Here is a 19,881-nt window from a genome sequence, read left to right as displayed (position 1 = left end):
TCCTCTTTAACATCACTCTCCTATCCCTTCACACACCACAAACAAGCGCACACACTCTTCCCCTCCCTCTCCTGATCCGTCTCTGAGCTTCGCACGTCCCTCCTCAGAGTGACACAAAACAACAGGATCGAGCAGACATGGTCCAATGGCTGCCGGACCTTGCTGCCCTGCTGTCTAAACTGGAAACTGTCAACACTACACAACAATACATGAGAGACCTTAATACTGAATTAGCATTTAGCCTGGAAAAAAGGGGGTTAAGATGGTTGTTTACATCTTTCTCTCTCTGCTAACGTGCTATCAATATTCAGCACAGCTGTCACAAATAATAAGAAAAACAGAGAGAAACTGGCCTTATCTGATCCTTAATTACAATGATGCAGTGATGAACTGGACAAGTCGAGTTCATCACTTCACATTCATATTTCTGCCTGAGCAATGAAGAGAGTATAATCCACCTGACCAAGAAATAATAACTACATCTCCCCAGTTTTGTTGAGCCAGTCGAAAATCTACTTATTCAATGTAATTTACCATCACGACAACACAAAGCACAACCACTGAGTAAAATACTACCACGAAAAGTTAAATCCTTCTTTGTTCGACTTCACTGTAAGCAATGCTTAGCTTGCAAAGCTGGCCCCTCTCTGTACCATAGCTGCTTCCTGGGGTGTTACAGAGTATGAAGCTTTTATATTCCCTCTCAGTATCTCACAGAGAGCTTGCTAGGCCTGCCTTCTACAATTTTTCGAACTCTTTTCTTCGTGTAACGCCAGCAGAGTTGACGATACAGTGCTTTATCCATCCAACTGGCTCACTTACCGCGGATAGGCTTAAGATGGTAATCCTGTTATCGGGAAATACTACTTGGCACGGATGCAGACCCAAACACACACAAACCCTGAGACATACACAAAGAGAGGAGGTAATGTCTAAGTGAAATGTGTGGGAGAGAAGGTGGAGGGAAAAGGCAGAAATGAAAAAAAAAAATTGCAGTTTGAACCAATGAACAGAGACTGAGAAGTAATCATCCCCACTTTGCTTTGCAAACTATGGCTGAATTGAATAACTGGAAGTGACAAGGTGTGGATGACTTACGGTATAAAACTAAACACACCTGCCGATGTAAATATCTATTTTAATTATCTGTCACTGGGAGGAGAGATGGAGGGGCAGAATGAGGCAGCTGAGAGGAGAGGAAGAGAAAAACAAGTGGTTAAAAGAGTAAAACACTGGACTGAGTAATAAATATCATTTCAAGCATCAATGCCTGAATGGATGTTACTTTGCTGATTCATGGCATCAGGTATGGAGAAGTTCAGGGAGAAGAGAGCGAAGAAAGAGAAATACGCGTGGGAACAGGTGAGTAGACGAAAGAGACCTTTCTTTATCTGGGAAGAAAATTTGGGAGAATAAAAGATGTAGGGGAGTAGAAAGCAGCAGGGAAAGGGTGTAAAAGAGAGAAGGAGAGAAAAGAAGGAGTTGAAAGATTTAGGAAAAGGGGATGAGAGCAAAAAAGAGAAGAGAAATAATGGACATAATAAAGGGTTCATAAGGGGGACATAAAAAATGGGATTGAGTGTGGAGCAGATATTTAATAGAGCTGACTGAAAGGAAAAATGAGGCGGAAATATAAGATGAATGTTCCTTCATAATGCCAGTTAAATGGCATTTTCATTATGTAATCTCCATTTATTAACATTTGCCTGTTTAAATGTGTAATCAATACCCTATAGGTGATTGAAAAGACTACTTTACGCAAGTAGTGGAACTTGATTATTGTCAAAAAGAACATGATTGATTTCACATCAATAAGCTCTTACATGAGTCAGTTAATGTAGTCGTTTCTGTCAGAATAAAACTGAGCAACAGATGCCATCACTCTGCTATTCCATATCAGTGTGAACACCCCCCCCCCCTCCGTGCAGAGATCACACAGCAAAAAGTTCAATAAAACTGACTCATTGATATTTAACACGGCATCCCTCTCTCTAACCTTGTCATCCAATATGAATGCCTTTATCGCTCTTTCTGCCTCTGTAATATGAGACCAAGGCTGTGGTGAAATTACAGGAAGCAGAGGAATCATCAGCATTTACGATAATGTCAAGATCTTCTAAAATATATGTAATGTCCGCGCTCATGAGGTCACTGATGCGGATGACGGCGATGTGCGTTTTGCTTGCTTGTAAGCATGGAATATAGTTAACGTGACGCTAAAGCTCAGCAGATGCTTGGCACTGCTTGGTATTGGAAGACATTTTATTTATTTTTTATTTTTTTTAATGGAAAAAATGAACTGATTCGCCTTCTGTAGCGTGAAAAGAAAACTTTGTTCAACATTTACTCGACCATCAGATGGCTTGAGTCAGAGTGGAGCAAACAGTGGCAGGAAGAATCAGCAGACATAAGCGGTGTGTCGACAGCCGTCAGCTGCGGTGTCAGCAGCTACCTTACACGCTCCGCCCATGTTGGATGTGTTAGTTGTAATAAGCAGTGGTTCATTAGCAAAAGCATGGCATGGGGGGAGGGGGTGTTAGGGTTAGGGTTTCAGGGATTTCAGCTCTCGTTGTCAGCCTTTGTGTGTGTGTGTGTGTGTGTGTGTGTGTGTGTAGGGTTGATGATGATGGCACTGCTGAGTGTCATGATGATGTCAGGCTGCTGAGAAGTAACGCGGAGCCTGACAAATATCCACATGCAGTATCTATGAGTGGTGGAAAGATTAACCGATATCTATCAGAAAACACATACAAGAGTCAGTGATTCAGCTACATTGACACACAACCACTTGTCCGACCCAAATTCCACATGAAATACTGGGAAAAAAAAAAAAAAAAGATCTGGCTGTCAAAAAATGATCTTTCCAAGTAACTACTCTGTCTGTGCCTGTAGCTTGTGTGTGTGTATGTGTGTCCACCCGCCTGCTAGTGACAATCTCCATTCTTGTTTCAAGCCATCCACAACATTCCCTCACTGATAGAAGCATTAGTAGCCCTATCTATCCATCTGTCTGTCTGTCCGTCCGTCCGTCTGTCTGTCTATCTAGACACCATTTCAGTTAAATTTGTGAACACAGACATATCATCATTTACACCTCATCTTTATTATTTTTAGTCTCAGAGAGAGGCTTGTCTGCAAAGTGCTGTGTGTTACCACGGCAGCAGACACTCCAGAGACACTCAAACATACAGACATGGTATAGAGGAGTCCAGCACAGAGTTGTACCCCCCCTCCCCAGACCCATTGCCAGCATTATTAAGTGTTTCTGTTTTTTGCTTTCAAGGTCTAATTTGATTTTGTCTCTATTCCCTCGCTATCTCACATGGTCAAGTACACAGACACAAAGAAGCACTCACACACACCTCAAGTACTTTGGTCCCGTTGTGTTTTTAGTTTCCACTTGAACTAAAGTGTGTGGTAAGGTAATACGCAGACACGGCACAAAAGCAACATTTTAAAGCTGTCTGCATCAAGTGATGGATAAGTGATTGCAGTGAAAAGGTTGATTAAGCAACTGGGTTCATCCAAACTCTTCTTCATGAAGCCGGCGCACAGCACAGCAGCAACTATCCCTTCTCGAAGCCTGAATATGTTTTGTCTATGTCTATGCTGCATTTTGCTTTGTCTACTTACATAAAAGTGTCTGTATGCAGCCAAATAATACAATGACCTTCAAAAAGACTGAATGAAGAGAGAGCAACATCAGCAACATTCGAAAATTCCTGGAAAGCCTATGTAGTTAAACACTGTAGATTCATTTTGATCTGTTCTTTAGTTGAAAAAAACTTACAGAATAAACAAAATAAGCACAATTCATCCGCTCATCGTCCCTTCTTGATCCAGTTTGTCTCTTTCATTACTGGTCAGCATGTCCTTAGCATAGTGCTTTAGTCATCACCCACATTCACCAGCCTCTATTTTTTTTTTTTTTGAGTGTGTTCTTGCTTTGTCTCTGTCCCCCACAGTCTTCCTCACATTCATACTCTCAAACACTCACACGTTTCATATATGAAACCATATGGCTGTGGCTGTTGCATCGTGTGGTTTTATTTAAGACACAAGAAAACATGTTGTTAAGGTTTTAATTGTCATCAAAGCAAAGGTTCTCTTCCTGCTTTCTTTTTCTGAAATACATCTTACCATAAATGTTATGAGTTTTCATGTCTACAATGCTGCATCTTCTTCTCATTTTACTCCATTAGGACATATCTCTGTCCGTTACCCTATATCATATGTTTCTTTTATCCTCCCGTGTTTCTCCGTCATTTTGCTGCCATATTTAATTTTTCACAGAGAAAACCTGGGAGATAAAAAATCGTTCCAAGTTGCAAGTTCGACCTCTGCTTCTCCCCTTTTACTTCTCGATCTAGTTCTCTATTCTTCCCTCTTTCTTTCTGTCCCTCCATCCAGTTAGGGGTCATACAGTGACCTTGTTTGCGTCTAGGTCGTGTTCCCACTGAGTGCCTATGCAGCCTCGTGCTGCCACCCGATCAGCCTTGCTTTCAGCCTCACTATCGATCGCCTTCCACTCACCCCTCAAGGACGGAAATCCAAACCCACATTCCAGACCACAGCCCTCGTCTCCCTCCCTCCATCCATCCGTCCCCACTTCTTTCTTTTCTCTGCCTCTCCACTTTTCTCTTCTAGGGCTCTCTCCACCTTTTCCTCTCTTATAGAATTCATCATATACACACACACACGCCCGTCTCAAGGTTGCAATGACCAGCAGACCCATGAATAAATAATGAGGAGGTAGGAATCACTTTCAGAAAAACCATTTACTCTCCTATTGTGTTCTTGAAGAAGCCATGTGAGTGTGTGTGTGTGTGTGTGTGTGTCTATATGTGTGTGTGTGTGCCCGAGAGTGTGCCCACGTGTGTATGTATGTGTGCAACAAGAAAAGCTTTGTGCGAGACTACAGTGCTTTGTTAACTAAAATCCCTGCTCTCCGTGGAGGTAACTTGAGCGATGCCACAAGCACCTTCTAGGTGACCTCTAACACTAAGGTTTATTCTTTCTTTCTTTCTTTGAGGAGTCTTAGAATATTCAGGGATATAATCAATGAGCAGGACAGTATAGGAGAAAGTCATTGCATATCATTGCTTCACCCTGCAGCCTACAGCCTTGAAACTCTGTACTGAAATGCATCAAGTATCTTAAAATGGTCTAAGGGTTTTTTTTTCTCCTGAAAGAGAGAAAAAAAACATTCAGTTTGAACCAGCTGTTCTGTTTTAATAATATGCATGCAAAATTGACTTTTCCCAAACCAAGCAGCTCCTTCAGGTGAACTAACTGTTTCTGACTTGATGTATGGCTTGTTGCACTTGGTCTGAAGTGTAGAGAAGATAGAAGAGAGAGAAAGCTGAAAAGAAATAGAGAAAGAGGCAAGGGGGATGGAGAAATTAGGAGATCTAACACAGGAATGGAGGGGGGAAAAAAAGATCAGCTTGGAGGTGGAGAGAAATACAACAGGAATGAAAGAAGTGCAGAGAGTAGAAAGACATGTGAAGAGTGAGCAAGACAAAGCGAAGGAGGCAGAGAAAGAGACAATATGAGGGAAAAAGGCTTCAACAAAAAAAAGGGGGAAAGAAAGACATAGACAAAGAAAGATAGACAGAGAGAGAGAAATGATTAGATTTCTCTCTCCTCTGTATGGATCAGGGTGAGAGCTCCCTTTTCAATCCAATCTAGCTGAGGCAAAGGTAAACAATCAGTCTTGATAAAGGATTGGATAAATCCTCAATCAGACTCATTCTCAGTAAAGCAGCTATTTATTGGGCTGGCCTCACATGGCTAAATTGGATCCTCCCTCTTCTGAGGGTGAAGCAAGAGGGAAAGTGAGGAAAGTGGACGGGAAAGTCGGCATCATCATCTCAGTCAGAGCAGAATGAGCAAAATAGTCCTTACATTCAAATAAATAAATGATAATAATGTACAGTACAGTCTTTTACAGTAACACATCTAGAGTGAGAATGCAAAAAAAAAAAAAAAAACCCAACAAAACAAAAACAAAACAAAAAAACAGTGCCAATCAGAACTCATACATCTTATTCCTATGATCTTAAATAGACCCATCAAAATGTGGGACGCGAGCAGCTCTCCCACAGCTACAAACCAGACACAGATAGAAGATTCTGAACTGCTATGAAACATCTTATCTGATTAATAAATTATAAAGCTCCAATGTTTTTTAAAGAGTCAGTGTGGTCTGTTCTACAGTGCGTGTGTTTATCAATAAATGTATTAAAATGTTGTCAGCACAGATTTGTAAGCATATTGTTTCTCTGAAGGGTGAATACAGAGAGCATTATGAGGACATTCACACTAAACTGGAGTACATCCATAAATAATAACAAGGCAGCCAGAGGACTTGAACATCTTGTGGGTCTGCCAACACCTAGAGGCCAATGCAAAGTTCTCAGTGAAAATGATAAAAAAAATAAATAAATAAGGGAGAAGACATGATTCACTTTTGTTGGCTGTTTGACTGTTTTCTTTTTTAACTTTATGAGGTGAATACGCCAAAGAATAGAGATGAAAACTATCAAAACTAACTTTTACAAGACCATTGCTAGTATGAAAGCAAAACGCCACAGCATTTCTTAAATGTTTCGGCAACAGTTTGTTTAGATATTACTAGGCTTTGCAATTGCTGTGGCTGACCAATCTGCCTTGGATACGCTGCATATATTTTTATGCCTCTGCGGCGGCGACAGCAGAACCAGAGGCGTGTTGGTTTTGGGTTGCCCATCCGTCTGTTCCATTCTCTTAGACACGATATCTCAGAAACGCCTTGACAGAACTTCTTCAAATTTGGCACAAACATTCAGTTCGACTCAACTGATTAGATTTTGGTGGCTAAAGGTCAAAGGTCAAGGTCACGGTGACCTCATAAAACATAATTTTGGACCTTTGAATGCAATATCTCCACAACTATTTGAAGGAATCAATTCAAATTTTGCAAAAATGTCCACTTAGACTCAAGGATGAAGTGATTAGACTTTGGTGATCAAAGGTCAAGGTCACGATGACCTCAGAAAACACTTTTTAGCGATTACTCAAGACTTCACACAGACATTATGACAAAATTTCACACAAATGGTTAATATGTTTTATGACTGGATAATAAGGGATGTAACCTGAAATTAATCTGAGTGGCGGAGGCATACAACTGCGAAGCGGTTATTCTAGTTTTAATGATGCTTTCCATGTACACAATATATTTGTCAAGGATCACTGCTAATAGGTCAGAACTTTCAGAACTTTTTCAGCACTACAGTTGAATACACTTAGATATATAGATGTAAATCAAATGTATGAGGCAATTACCAAATAAGAGGCATTTGGTCAGAATGAGGAAGCAACATCTTCTTTTGATCATTTGGGTGTGTAGCAGTAAAGCACACTCGGCCAGAAGAAAAGGGGCTTTATGTGCTTCCATTTTTTTGCTCACAATGGCCAAAGAATATAAAAGAAAAATCTCCTCAGACAACACAACTTTGTGCAGTGACAGAACCCGGGGTCCGTGTCTGTAAAGAAGAGGTGGTATGGAAAGTTGTAGCCTAAGGATGGCTGAAGGAGAGCTGGGATGACAGGGATCAGGTTATCAATACAGCCAGTGGAGCGCAGTGGAAACTCTGTAAGCCCAATGGGACCAAATGCAGAATTCTGCAGTGTGCTACTCCAGCAGAACGCACTGGGACAGAGGTCAGCACTCACTGTTCACTTCTATTTTATTCTATTCCAATCTATGCTAACAGGCTAGCATGACAAATGCTGATATCAGGTTTTTTTTTTTTCTACTTATTTTGGCAGAATTTGTTTCTTTTAAGGTTTTAGCATCCAGTTGATGGTTACAAAAAAAAGATATGGGATGATGTGTGACAAAGGTTGAGCAGTCAAACCCTCATTGTTAGCACGCAACAACTTCAAACAAGTACAATTTTTAAAATTAAATCTCTTTCTCTTCTTTCTCTTCTATAGAACTAATACATACGTGTTGTGTTTGCCTGCACTACATGCATTTGGTAGCAATGCGTGCACTGTGCAAGTTGAGATCAACAAACACACACACACAGATATGCACACATGATTATCTTGACATTAAATCGTTCTTTCCTCTTTATCACATAAGCATCACCATTTTTTTCTCTTATCTCTTATCACCGTATCTTTCTTCATTCCTACGGTGCCACCGTCGTCTTTCACTGTTCAATTTCTATTTTATTGTCCTTACGGCGTTTCATCCTGTCATTATTATCTAATCTCTTGTCTCGTATCTAGTCTCTCCCTCGTCCTCTTCTTACATGTGTATATGTGTATGTGTGCATGTGTGTTTGTGTGTGTGTGTGTGTGTGTGTTTGTGAGTGTGCAGCCACCTTGTACTTGACAGCCTTGTTCTACTTGTTTGCTTCTCGTTCACAGCGTTCAACGACATGGGCTGCATTCAAGATTAAGTTATTACATTATATATTTCAACCTGTTGTATATTTGAATCTATATTTACACGCAAACTTTTTTTTTTTTTTGATCACACATATTCGTTCCAAAGTCAAGACAAATGTTCCTTCTTCTGATCTGCCTTGACCCCTTGTCAGATAGTCTATCCTCCCAGGCTCACTTTTCCTAGCCTGGAATTGGGAGTAGCTTTAAAAACACTTTTGATCTAAGCCTTACATACATATATATATTTTGCTCAAGATGATATGTTGATGATTTAATCAAGATATGTCGTCCCTTCCTCCAAGTGCATTGGGAACTCAAATGTTTTCACTGCTGAAACTCTTCACCAAAGTCCGTTTATCTCGTTCTGCCTTTGTTTGTCAGTGTGTGTCCATATACACATTTTATACATAAATTCATTCAACCATTATCTCTTTGCCAGAGGCAGCGGAAGTTTTGCTTGTGCACACACTATATATATTTTACATTCTGACAATGTGACCAAATGTGATCATTATTCAAAAAACACTTCCACCTCCGACCCAGAGAACAAGCAATCACTGACACAATTTCCTACATGTTTGAACTGCTCCAGGGGAATGAATTTGTGTAGTATGTTTTTCCAAGTACGTTTTGTGTAATGATTATTATTCTAGCGCTGGTGAAAATAAAAATTTGATTAAAAGTTAGCTTGTGTTTGTTTTTGGGAATACAGCCTTTCAATATGTATATGTGTGTGTGTGCGTTTGTGTGTGTGAGAGAGAGATAGAGAGAGGGAGGGAGGGAGAGGGAGAGAGAGAGAGAGAGAGAGAGAGAGAGAGAGAGAGAGAGAGAGAGAAAGATGGATGGTCCAAATGAGAAATGACAGCTGCAGTTAGTATAAGCAGGTTAGGTCAAGATTCAGTATGTAATCAGATATTGCAGCTACATACAGATAATTAGTTTGCATCTACAATCACACAAGCACACTGCCTCTTGCGCACACACACACACACACACACACACACACACTTACACACAGTCGATACACACATAAACACAAACAGAAGAAAGCAAGGCCTAGACTCTCAGGCACTGTTTTATTCATGTTGATATGATGCCAGTGGACATGCACCCGTGGGGAACACTGCTTTTCTCACCTCACACACTCCCACACAAATACACACAAAACACACAACCCCTTTGCAGTCACCTCAGTTTATTTTACATCAAGCTCTGTAAGTTCACAAACACACACACACACACACACACACACACACACACACACACCCTGATCTCCTTGCTGGAGTTCAACCCAGGAAACCAGATGTGTCCAGTGTTGGCTGAGACTACTGCTCTCTGTGTGTGTGTGTGTGTGTGTGCGTGTTTTTGTTGAAATATATGTACGATTGCTTGCATAGTTAGGTGTTTTTTTTGTGCGTTTGTATGAACAGGCATATAGTATGTGGCCTTAAATATATATTGCATGTGTCTTTAGAGAAGAATGAATGAATGCTCTTTTTAAACCAAGTAACTGGCTGCACTCCAAACACAGCATGCGTGTCCCAGTCTGGGCTGTTGTATAATAGCATTTGTTCTTCTTCACTTATTTCCAACGCAGTTTAAAAGGACTGGAGGAAATTCAGTCACGTGCTGAAAAGTACGCGCTGGACAACAAACGATTTCATACTGTGACTTATCACATAGCCGACTCACATGTATTCATTTTAACACATGATCCTTGTGTTTTGTATTATATCTGTATGCGCCATATGTGAAAGATCCACTAGTTAAGCTGCATAGTTCGCCTTGCTAAAAGGCAAACTGTAAGTAAATTGTAAGTAACTGTTTACAGCAGGCAGAGCACATTTAGCCTGCCGCTCTGGGGAATTAAGTCCATGACCTTCAAGTCACAAAGCATATTCTCTACATACTGCTGCCCCTACTCATCAACACAACTTGTATAATTCTAAACCAAATGTACTGAAGGTGTCAATAACAAGACAAATGACTCAGGTAAAAGCCAACTGACATCAATGTCCAACCGAGATCGTTGGTTCAGGGCATGGTTTTGGTTTGTGCCACTGTAAGGTGAGTAAAAGAGAGACAGAGACTGTGTGACTCAGCACAAGCAGAAGCAGACTGACACTAGAAATATGAGTAATGGCTCATGGATACATCATATAATTTATGCTAGCCAGGTCAGGGCATGTTTTGTAAGTAATCATGGAACATGTCCACATTACCTGCAGTCTTTTCAGTCACCAGCAAGTTTTTCCCCCCAAACATGCTTGCATATACATGTAAACAAAGTCAACTTTTGGCAAATTTAAGGAGGCATTCATGCGTTATAACAACATGAATAGCTTGTTATGACCTTGGGCCTTGCTACATTTGTGTCGGAAAAATGAGACTCTCACATTAGCTTGGATGTTAGCTTAAATCTGAGCCCTATATTGACAATCCACTAAGATTTAAGTCGAATTCTGCAAATCTGAAACTTCTTGATGATAGACACAGACATAAGTGCTGATCTAAGCTCATTGATTACACCATTGTCTAGGACAGTACTCAACTCTGATTGGCTGGAGGATTGACGGGTGTTATTTTCAGAAAGATGCACGGCTCTGATGTTGTGGTTTGATTATCTATATCAATATGCATGTAGAATAAAATGAAAGAGCCAACTTGATGTTGATTATTCTATTTGATCATATTCTATTTATATATATTTAAAGCAATGTACTCCACACATTTTTATCAGACAGCTTTAATCTGAAGAAACCATTTCAGAAAGTATATTAATATCTGTGTAATTTGACCAAAAAGCTTCATTCATCCATCCAAACACAAATCATCTGTCAATCTCTCTATCCATCAGTTCCCATGTTCATATATATTGAATATTGAGTAAAGCATGTTGGATTGTTGAGAGCTTGTGTTCTGAGCCTCTATTGTCCATGTCCTTCAGTCTCAAATCTCACTCTGGATTACAGGATCAGCATTAACATGTACATAAAACAGTACATTAATAAATATTCTGGCACACACGTGTTCAGCAGGTGGCTTGGGAGCTTACCTGTGGTCGTGGGTGTCCTTTAACAATACACTGAAGCACTAGTGTGTCTCCTTCTTTGATGGTGTAGATTCTCTCGCTGATGTTATCATCCTTGACGTTACATGCTGCGCCTGAGTGCACGATCTGGGCATTGGCTGGAGCTGTGAGTGAACGCATGGACAAACACACACACACACACACACACAGGCAGAGACAGACATGTAGCCATGCGGACATACACGTATACACACAAACACAGAGGGAGAGAAACCACATTGCATATTTAGTAACATCTCTGCAGCACAAGAAAGGTCATTGTCTTGTGGGTGTATGTGTAATACTACTGCTAGTATCGATGACTCAGATAAATAAATATATCACATTACTCCTGCATCTGCATGAACAAAGCCTTTTACAAAAATGCTGGGGTGTTACACGTGTTGGTGTTTGACAAGAGATACAGACGTTTATTGGAAAATTGAAAGTTTGGTCTCCATTAGAAGGTCAAAAGGTTGATTCTTCACTCTGGGACAGAGGTTTTGTCTTATACAATGTAGACAATGATGATGATTTCATTTTTGAGGTATGTCAGATGGTGCAATGACTGCTTGGTAAATCACAGCGCTGATGTTACAAAATAATAATGATAACATCTGCAAAAAGAGACATGTCTTTAACTTGTGTCATCTATCTGCTCTCATGTTTTAATAGCGCCCATGACAATAAAGTGATCGATAAACATCAAAAAATGAAGAACAGGGGAGAATCACTTTTCGAGTCTGCAGAGTGAGTTTTAGGTAATATGTTTGTTTTTTTTTGCAGGAGCAGCATTATGTCATTTTATGTCGTATTTTGATTGGCTCGTTTGTAAATTCCTACATTCCTGATGCTCGTCTTAATTCGCCAAAGCTCCAAATCTGGGACCAAAGATTTCAGCATGTTCGTTTCTCAACTGTGAGCTTTGCCCAGTGTCAGAAGCATTAAGGCAGCATTATGGCCGTGCTGAGTAACAATCCAAAACTCAAATATCACAACCAAATACCGTCATGTCATTAATGTGACAACATTCTGAGGATGCTTCTCAGTGACTGGGTTCCTTGGTTCAAACACTTGAGAACCAATAGTTACAGTGAACGAGTAGCAAAATTCATAGTTAATTTGACACATTTAAGTAAAAACCAAAGCAAGATCTGGTCTCAGATCTTCTTAATGTTCTTCAACATATTGCCCTGCACCATACACAGGTTTTTTTTTTTTACAATGCTGAGGAGACAACAGGTCGTGCCGGCAGCCGCAGAAATAATGGATGATAGATGCATGATGGGAGATCTCTGCAATAGTGATAACTACAATATCAGAGTCTACACAACACTGACCCAAGAGGAGGGCTGGCTTGCGTGCAAGTAGCCTCAGATGGCTTCACCTCCCTTATGATGAGGGGAGACAGGAGGGAGGAGGGGAGAGACAGAGGCAGAGCGAGAAAAGCAGCGGGTGTGGGGGAAAAGGCCAGAGAGGAGTGTGAAGCCCCAGAGAGAGGCGTGGGGGACAGTGCAGCACAATGATGTGATTAGCATCGATTCACAGGGAGAACAAATCTTCACTGTTCTCTACAACTGTTATCATTGAGCAGACAGGAAGAAAGTGTGCGGCCTGTTCACCTTAAACCTCGATCGGACATAACAACGCAGAACGCGATCGGGAGCCAGAAATCATGTTCAGAATTAGAGAAGGCTCAGAATCTGTCTCTGTGTGTTGTCCTTTGTGGAATGAGCTGGAGCCGTTCGTAGTTTACAGCTGTACATTTTGTGGTGTCTGTTTTGTGAGTTAAGGATAGGAATGTTTAAGGAGACACCCTAGAGAGAGATCAGGCGCCAGAAGAGGGTGAGCACCCCCTCAGTTCCTGTCTCCAAAACATTCCTAAGAGCTGACTTTTGTTTTTCATAATAAAATTTACGGTATGTTTTAACTTCATATCGAATGACCATGTTTGGACATAAATGTTGGCTCTGTACCTCTATAGGTTATTAGGAATCAGCTAGGTCATGAATATGTAACTAGAGGTTATTCAGCCTATAAATTGTATGGTTTTGGGGAAAAACGGGAGAAGATCCTTTTTGGCTTTGGGTCCTCTCACAGGCTGTTTTGATGCTTGTTAAACAATGCTGTGCGTTTTTGTAATAAACTTTTTTATATACAACTGAGCCGGTGTCAGCAGAGATTCCTTCCTCATCATCACATCATCGCTACGGAAGAAACCACAATTTTTAATGACATTTCAGCTTTATCAGATAAGGATTATTTTCTTATCTGAAGAAACAGTGAAGGAAAGAGAGAGAATGGAAAATACAATAGGTCTGATTAAGTTCTGGCTGCAACCATGTGTTTTTTTTTAAAAAAAAAACCTGTGCCATTGTCTTTTGGCTGTTCTGTTAAGCCAGGTAGATAAATACACAAAGAAGCGCACTCTTACAATAGCCTCTTCCAAAGGCTGTCCCAGTTTAAAATGAAATATGTCTCCTCTTATAAAAGTGGGCATTTTTGGAGATTGCTCCTTGTCCTTGCTTTCTGAAAGTGGATTTTTCGCAGAAAAAAAGAGAAAGTGAAAGAATTTGTGGTGTGATTCCCACAATGCCAGTTGGTATGTATTTTTAGTGAGTGTACAGCCGCATTTCAACCAAAACCTTTTAGTTCCAGGTACTTTTCTTCAGGAACTAAAAGTTTCCTCTGGCCCATTGTTGTCTACGTTTCCACCATGGCCTAAAGTCCCACTATCATTATTATTCACAGCACTTTCAGGACATAACATGAATGAAAATATGGGACAAACTGCGTCCCGTATTCATTCAATACAGGATGCAGCATTTTATTTTCAAATACAGGATGATCCCGTATTATACGTGATGGGTGGCAACCATAGCCACTCCGGTTGTTGAGGTCCTTTATTTTTTTTTAAGTTCTGTTTCAGTTTTTTTACCTTCTCCCGGACCTTTTTGTGGAAAATGTGTTTGCTCGCCCGGTGCTCGCTCGCTGCGGATTTTTGAACATTGCGGGTGAAATAGTACTTGACCAGTCAGAATTGTTCAGCACTGCAGACCACTACCTTTTGGGGGTTGATCAATTGCCCCGGAACTAAATTTAGACCCTGGTTCCTGCTGCGGAAACACGAATAGTTCCTCAAAAGGTTCCTGGGGAAAGTTCCTGTGGTGGAAACGCGGCTTATGTTGATTTTAGTGTATATGCTGTAGAAACAATGTGAGTGAATCTCTGTTTGAGTATGAGCCTCGATACTCAAGCTTATTTATGTAGAACCAAATCACAACACAAGTTACCTCAAGGCATTTTTCCTTTAGACTGTACTCTTCATAATATCCACTATTGTGTTTGAGGAGCTCATCGGCAGAGCAGTCAATCATTCACTTTTCAGTCTTATCACAAAAACCTCAGTGCACCACAGCCATTTTCTCTCCATCATGTACACACATGCATGCAAATACACACATGTGTGCGCACACACATACACACACAGTATACTACATTACTCTTGTATTTAAACAGGCTGCTTTGTTAAGTTCTCTCCATCTTACTAAGGAGCAGTAAACATCATAAGGGGAAATGTTCAAATGGACTTGATGGAAACCCAAAGCTGTAAATATAAGTTAGATTTTAAATGTTACTCTCCAAGATAGATCAAGTGATTTAGTTTTGTTAATAAAGAAGAAAAGTCCCATTTAATCATAATTCAACTACGGCTGGTTGTCTGTTCACATTTGTTCCTTTTCATCAAAGGCTCAGCTTCAGATTCATGCAGTTACACACATTCACTCATGGGAGCTGCCCGGTGTAATTACGGTCTTTATCTGCTGGATACTGGGAAGATCCAGTAGAGCAATTGGGGGTTAAGTGCCTTGCTGAAGGGCACGTTGATAGCAGTTGCTGTGGGAGGGGAGATCATGTCTTATTTATCTACCCTTCTCCCACCTTTTAGCTCACTTTTGACCAATGATCTTCAAGAAACAGGCAAACTGTAACCTCTAGGCTACAGCTTCCCCAGTGCAAATCTTCACCAATCCATCAGTGAAAACTTAACCCATGAAAGGATAAAAGGATGAAAAACATTGTGGAGTAACAGACCAGGGAGCCACAGAGGTATGCAGCCCTAACTCAGATAGACGGAGAGCTGATATAAATGGTGAATAATTGTCTCCTTACAACTTATTGGCGTGTCGGCATTAGTTTGCCTCTCCGGAGAGGGAGGGAGGTCGGACAGAGCGGCTCTTGCTCTTGCCTCCGGCAGCTTGGCTGCTTCAACTGTCTGATTGACTAGAGAAAGAGAGACCAAGAGGGGGGAGGAGGAAAGAAAGGCAACAGAGAGGAGGAGGTGAAAGAGGCAGGAGAGGGAGAGAGGATGGGCAAAAAAGGAGGAAGGGAGAGGAAGAAGGGGGGCATGATCGTGGGAGAGAAGCAGAGAAGCAGAGAAATAGGGAAGAAACTAAAAGAAAAAAAGGAAAGAAAAAACTGATGTTGCAGGAGAGACAAACAGTAAGCAGAGAGTCAGAAAGAATGAGACTGATAAAAGACGAGCAGGGGCAGAGATGTATTAATGTAAACAGAGATTTGATAAGGCAAGTGAGGTGGGTGAGGTGGAGTCAGGTGAAAACAAAATAGATGTAGAAGGAATAGAAGTAGTTGCTAATAATCATAAGATAGAGAAAGAAGTAGGTGGATACAGTCAGTCAAAGAGAGACTGACAGCTAGGCCAGTGGGAGAAGAGGCTGGATTGGGAAAAGTAAACCAAAGGAGTGATGCAAACAAAGCAACCTGTTACACTCCAGAGACACCGACTCTCTCTTCTAGTCTCACTGCCATTTTTTCTCATCTCTACATAGAATTGTTTAAATTGTGAAAATATGTAACTGAAACAGGTGTCACGAGAGTGATGATACAGATTTTTCTGGGGATATTCATGCAGTTTAAATACAGGATCCTAAACAGGCAACAGAAGAGTAAAGGAATCAATTGCATAAATAAGGCTGAAGACCCTATAGTGTAGAAATCCTGGCACAGTGTTGTGCCAGGTGCATCAGCTCAGTTAGTATGGACGCTGATCATCAGTCATAGAAAGCTGCTGTTTTGACAGCAATCTATCTGACGATTCATCGATCAAAACTGTTCCGGGGGATGCTGATTGAAAGTGTTGCCCATGCATTATTGGAAACTTTCTGAGACATTCAATGCACATTAGTTGTAAGTGAAACATAACTATCGGCAAATGCCTCGTCTGATTAATTGATTTGTCGCCACCTGCCATGTTTGTTTTTGTTGAGGGGACAGGACATCTCTCACTAAAACTAATGATGAGACAGGAGAGCTGGTGTCAAACCACAGTGACAGTTTGACAGAGTGCTGAGCAGCGTCTGTGTGATTGTGGTTGAAAGAGTGAATGAGAGAGAGTGTGTGTCTGTGTGTGTGTGCACTGGTGAAAAATTGAGCGTATGTACATGCATGTGTCATTGTCTTTGTGTGTGTGCGTGTGTGTGTGTGTGTCCATGTACTGTACTGTATCTTGCCAGAGGATTCCCACAGAAGGTCATGAATCCTGTCGAACATGAAGTCACGCAGAGCATGATTGATATGCGTAGTTACTTTATGGGAGCTGCTCATGCATGCCAATGAGCTCTGTCTCAATTCACTTCATTCACAAGAGACCATTTAGATGCTTTGGCCCTTCCCCTGCCATCACGAGTAGACAGGAGAGGGGGAGAGGAGAGGAGAGGAGAGGAGAGGAAAGGAAAGGAAAGGAGAGGAAAGGAAAGGAAAGGAAAGGAAAGGACAGGACAGGACAGGACAGGACAGGACAGGACAGGACAGGACAGGACAGGACAGGAAAGGAAAGGAAAGGAAAGGAAAGGAAAGAACAAGGGCTATAAGAAGATAAGAGTAGTGGAGAGTGGGTATCCAAGAGAAAAGTCACAGGCTTTATCGATTAACTGCAATAGAGGGAAGTGTTCATCTGACCCAAAGAAACACTAATCACACACAGACACACACACAAAAACAGCCTTATGACCAAAAGTCAGAGTGACTCACGTTGCCTCAGCATTTTATCTTGATTCTTCTCCGCAGACAGGATGGAGCGAGATCAAATGGTTGATGTCATGACCCCAGCCTTTTCATTTTGGCTCGATTTGAGCTGGATATCAAAACGCGTCTGGGACATTGATTTAACTTTTGACCTGACCGTTAAATGGCCGTTATAAATGAAAGGACTAACCTTCGGTAACCTCTTTGGTTCTTTCAATCAACTGTAAATTGCTGTTCTGCTGCTTACACACTCTTATAAACACACATATACACACACACACGCACACACACAACAAAAGAACAAATAGACATACAGGTGTTCTTTTTTCTACATATCCTTCAATCAGTCTTCAGCACATTTCAAGTCACCTAAAGGTTTCCCTGTACCACTACATAGATGCAGCCTCCCCTAGAGTTGTTTCTTCCATACAAACATAAATTTCATTGGTGCTGATTTCAATGGCACGTTTCCAAACCATGACTGCGCCTGAATAAACACCGGCAAGCTGCCTTTTAGTTCACTGACTTGTGTCTTCTAATTTGATTCTGGCTTTGCAGCCATCTTCATTTGAATATAAGTTCCCTTTCACCATTTTTCCTTCAAGCAAATTCAAAGGTTAAGAAAGAAACGGGTGGGAAAAAAGTGATATTACTGATCTCCATTTGCATGCACAGTCTAATGGTGAAGTCCAGCCACTTAACTTCACCATAAAAGGAGACAGATATTCAAACACAGGAACATTTTGTTCAAGGAGTCCAATTACAAAGTGTCATGACTTAAGCTGATCATAATTCTGTTGATCTCTAACACAGAGGGCGACGAATGTGGAAACTTTATGGAGAGAGAAAAAAAAACAATATATTAGACTTTGTGCTAATATGAACTATCCTTGAATTTCTATATTTGTGTCAAAAAAAAAAACCTCAATAATGTTTGTGTTCAATATTTACATCAGAACCGGTCTTGGAAAGGTGGAAAATATATCTGAAACGGAGGCATCTATAAGTGGGACAGACTGAACAAAGACTCCTACAAGAGGTGAAGCCACGGGAGCCGACAGACCAGTGTGCAGATGAATTAGTGAAGAGACTTCTGTGCTCCGTCTCTGCTATCAAAGCGGATGTCCGTGCTCTGAGCCGTATCACCCAGCCCAGCCTGGCGAGTCAATAAATGTATTTTCTTTAAATGCACGACACCTGATTGTTATGCAAAAAAAAAGAAGAAGAGTGAATTGAGAGGTATGGTGAAGACAAGAAAAACAAGATAATATGCTATGGCTGTGGAGCTCTTTAGTCTGTCAAGAAGAAAGAGAAAGGAAACAGATGTCACCTGTTTGAGAAAACACACCATACTGAGAGGTATTGATTAAATCACCACTGTGAAGGAGAAGACAATAAGCCAGCAGTAGCATGTGAATAAATTACACATATACACACCAATCAGCAGCACGCTTTTGGAAGCTTAATGCAGAATTCAAACAGAAGAAACACAGAGACGGTGAAATGCTGATACATAACAAGAAAAGGAAAAGCAAGAGAAATCTATTCAGCACATTAAATACTGAATCTCAGTGTGTCCAGGAGTTAGCGCTCTCCTTATTGTTTGGCTTATGTTGAGTCTGTTTGTGCATGTCTCTATGCATGCTTGCGCTGTTGCTAATGTTAACGTATGTGTGTGTGTGTGTGTGTGTGTGTGTGTGTGTGTGTTTATGTGTATTTGCTTGAAGCTCTACTCCACCATCGTATCCCACGTGGACGACTGTGGCGGAGATAGTTAAGAGTGTTTCTGCCAGCCAACAGTACTGACTACATAAAGCCGAAGCCAGAGCCTTGATTAAACTTTCATTCATAGTATCCACACACCAATGGAGGGCTTTTCTACGATCATTAAATCGGCATGTAAGGGTGTGCTTGACAGTGTGTGATATATACTGTGATACCTGGAGTGCATGTGTGTAGCAGTGTTTGTCAGTGAGCGACTGTGTGTTTTCCACCACAGTCACTTTAAGAGGGCAAAGAGATTGTGTGATCAACAAAAGTGTCAGATGACAGCAGAAGCTAATAAAGGTGGATCATTGTAGGGCAGAGGGTAAATTGGAGAAACAAAAAAAAAAAAAAAAAAAAAAACTGTAATGGAAAAGAGAAAGGGAGGGGGGCAGCGGTTTCCTGGCAGCCCTGCAAGCATCATATCCAAGGACAGTGAACCTTCTCTTTGAAATATTGTTCAGTATAGATTATTGGCAGGCAGGGCATAAAATCCAAGAAGAAAGGGAAGAAAGAAGAAAATTCAAAAGACCTCCATGTTGTCCAGCCAGTTTCAT

General features: G+C 41.0%; 1 protein-coding gene across 2 annotated transcripts in view; it reads right to left on the bottom strand.

The window, feature by feature from the left end:
- Window positions 1–19,881, bottom strand: part of LOC130167450 (MAM domain-containing glycosylphosphatidylinositol anchor protein 1) — a 184,345-nt gene that overhangs the window by 106,959 nt on the left and 57,505 nt on the right. For both annotated transcript variants that reach the window (XM_056373664.1, XM_056373673.1), the window contains exon 3: window positions 11,501–11,640. In XM_056373664.1, the coding sequence (XP_056229639.1) occupies window positions 11,501–11,640 (140 nt within the window). The remainder of the gene's footprint in view (window positions 1–11,500; window positions 11,641–19,881) is intronic.

This window comes from Seriola aureovittata, chromosome 1, assembly GCF_021018895.1.
Source record: "Seriola aureovittata isolate HTS-2021-v1 ecotype China chromosome 1, ASM2101889v1, whole genome shotgun sequence".
Lineage (NCBI taxonomy): Eukaryota > Metazoa > Chordata > Actinopteri > Carangiformes > Carangidae > Seriola > Seriola aureovittata.
Note: the sequence above shows the minus strand (reverse complement) of the source record. Positions and strands in the feature narration are given on the sequence as shown.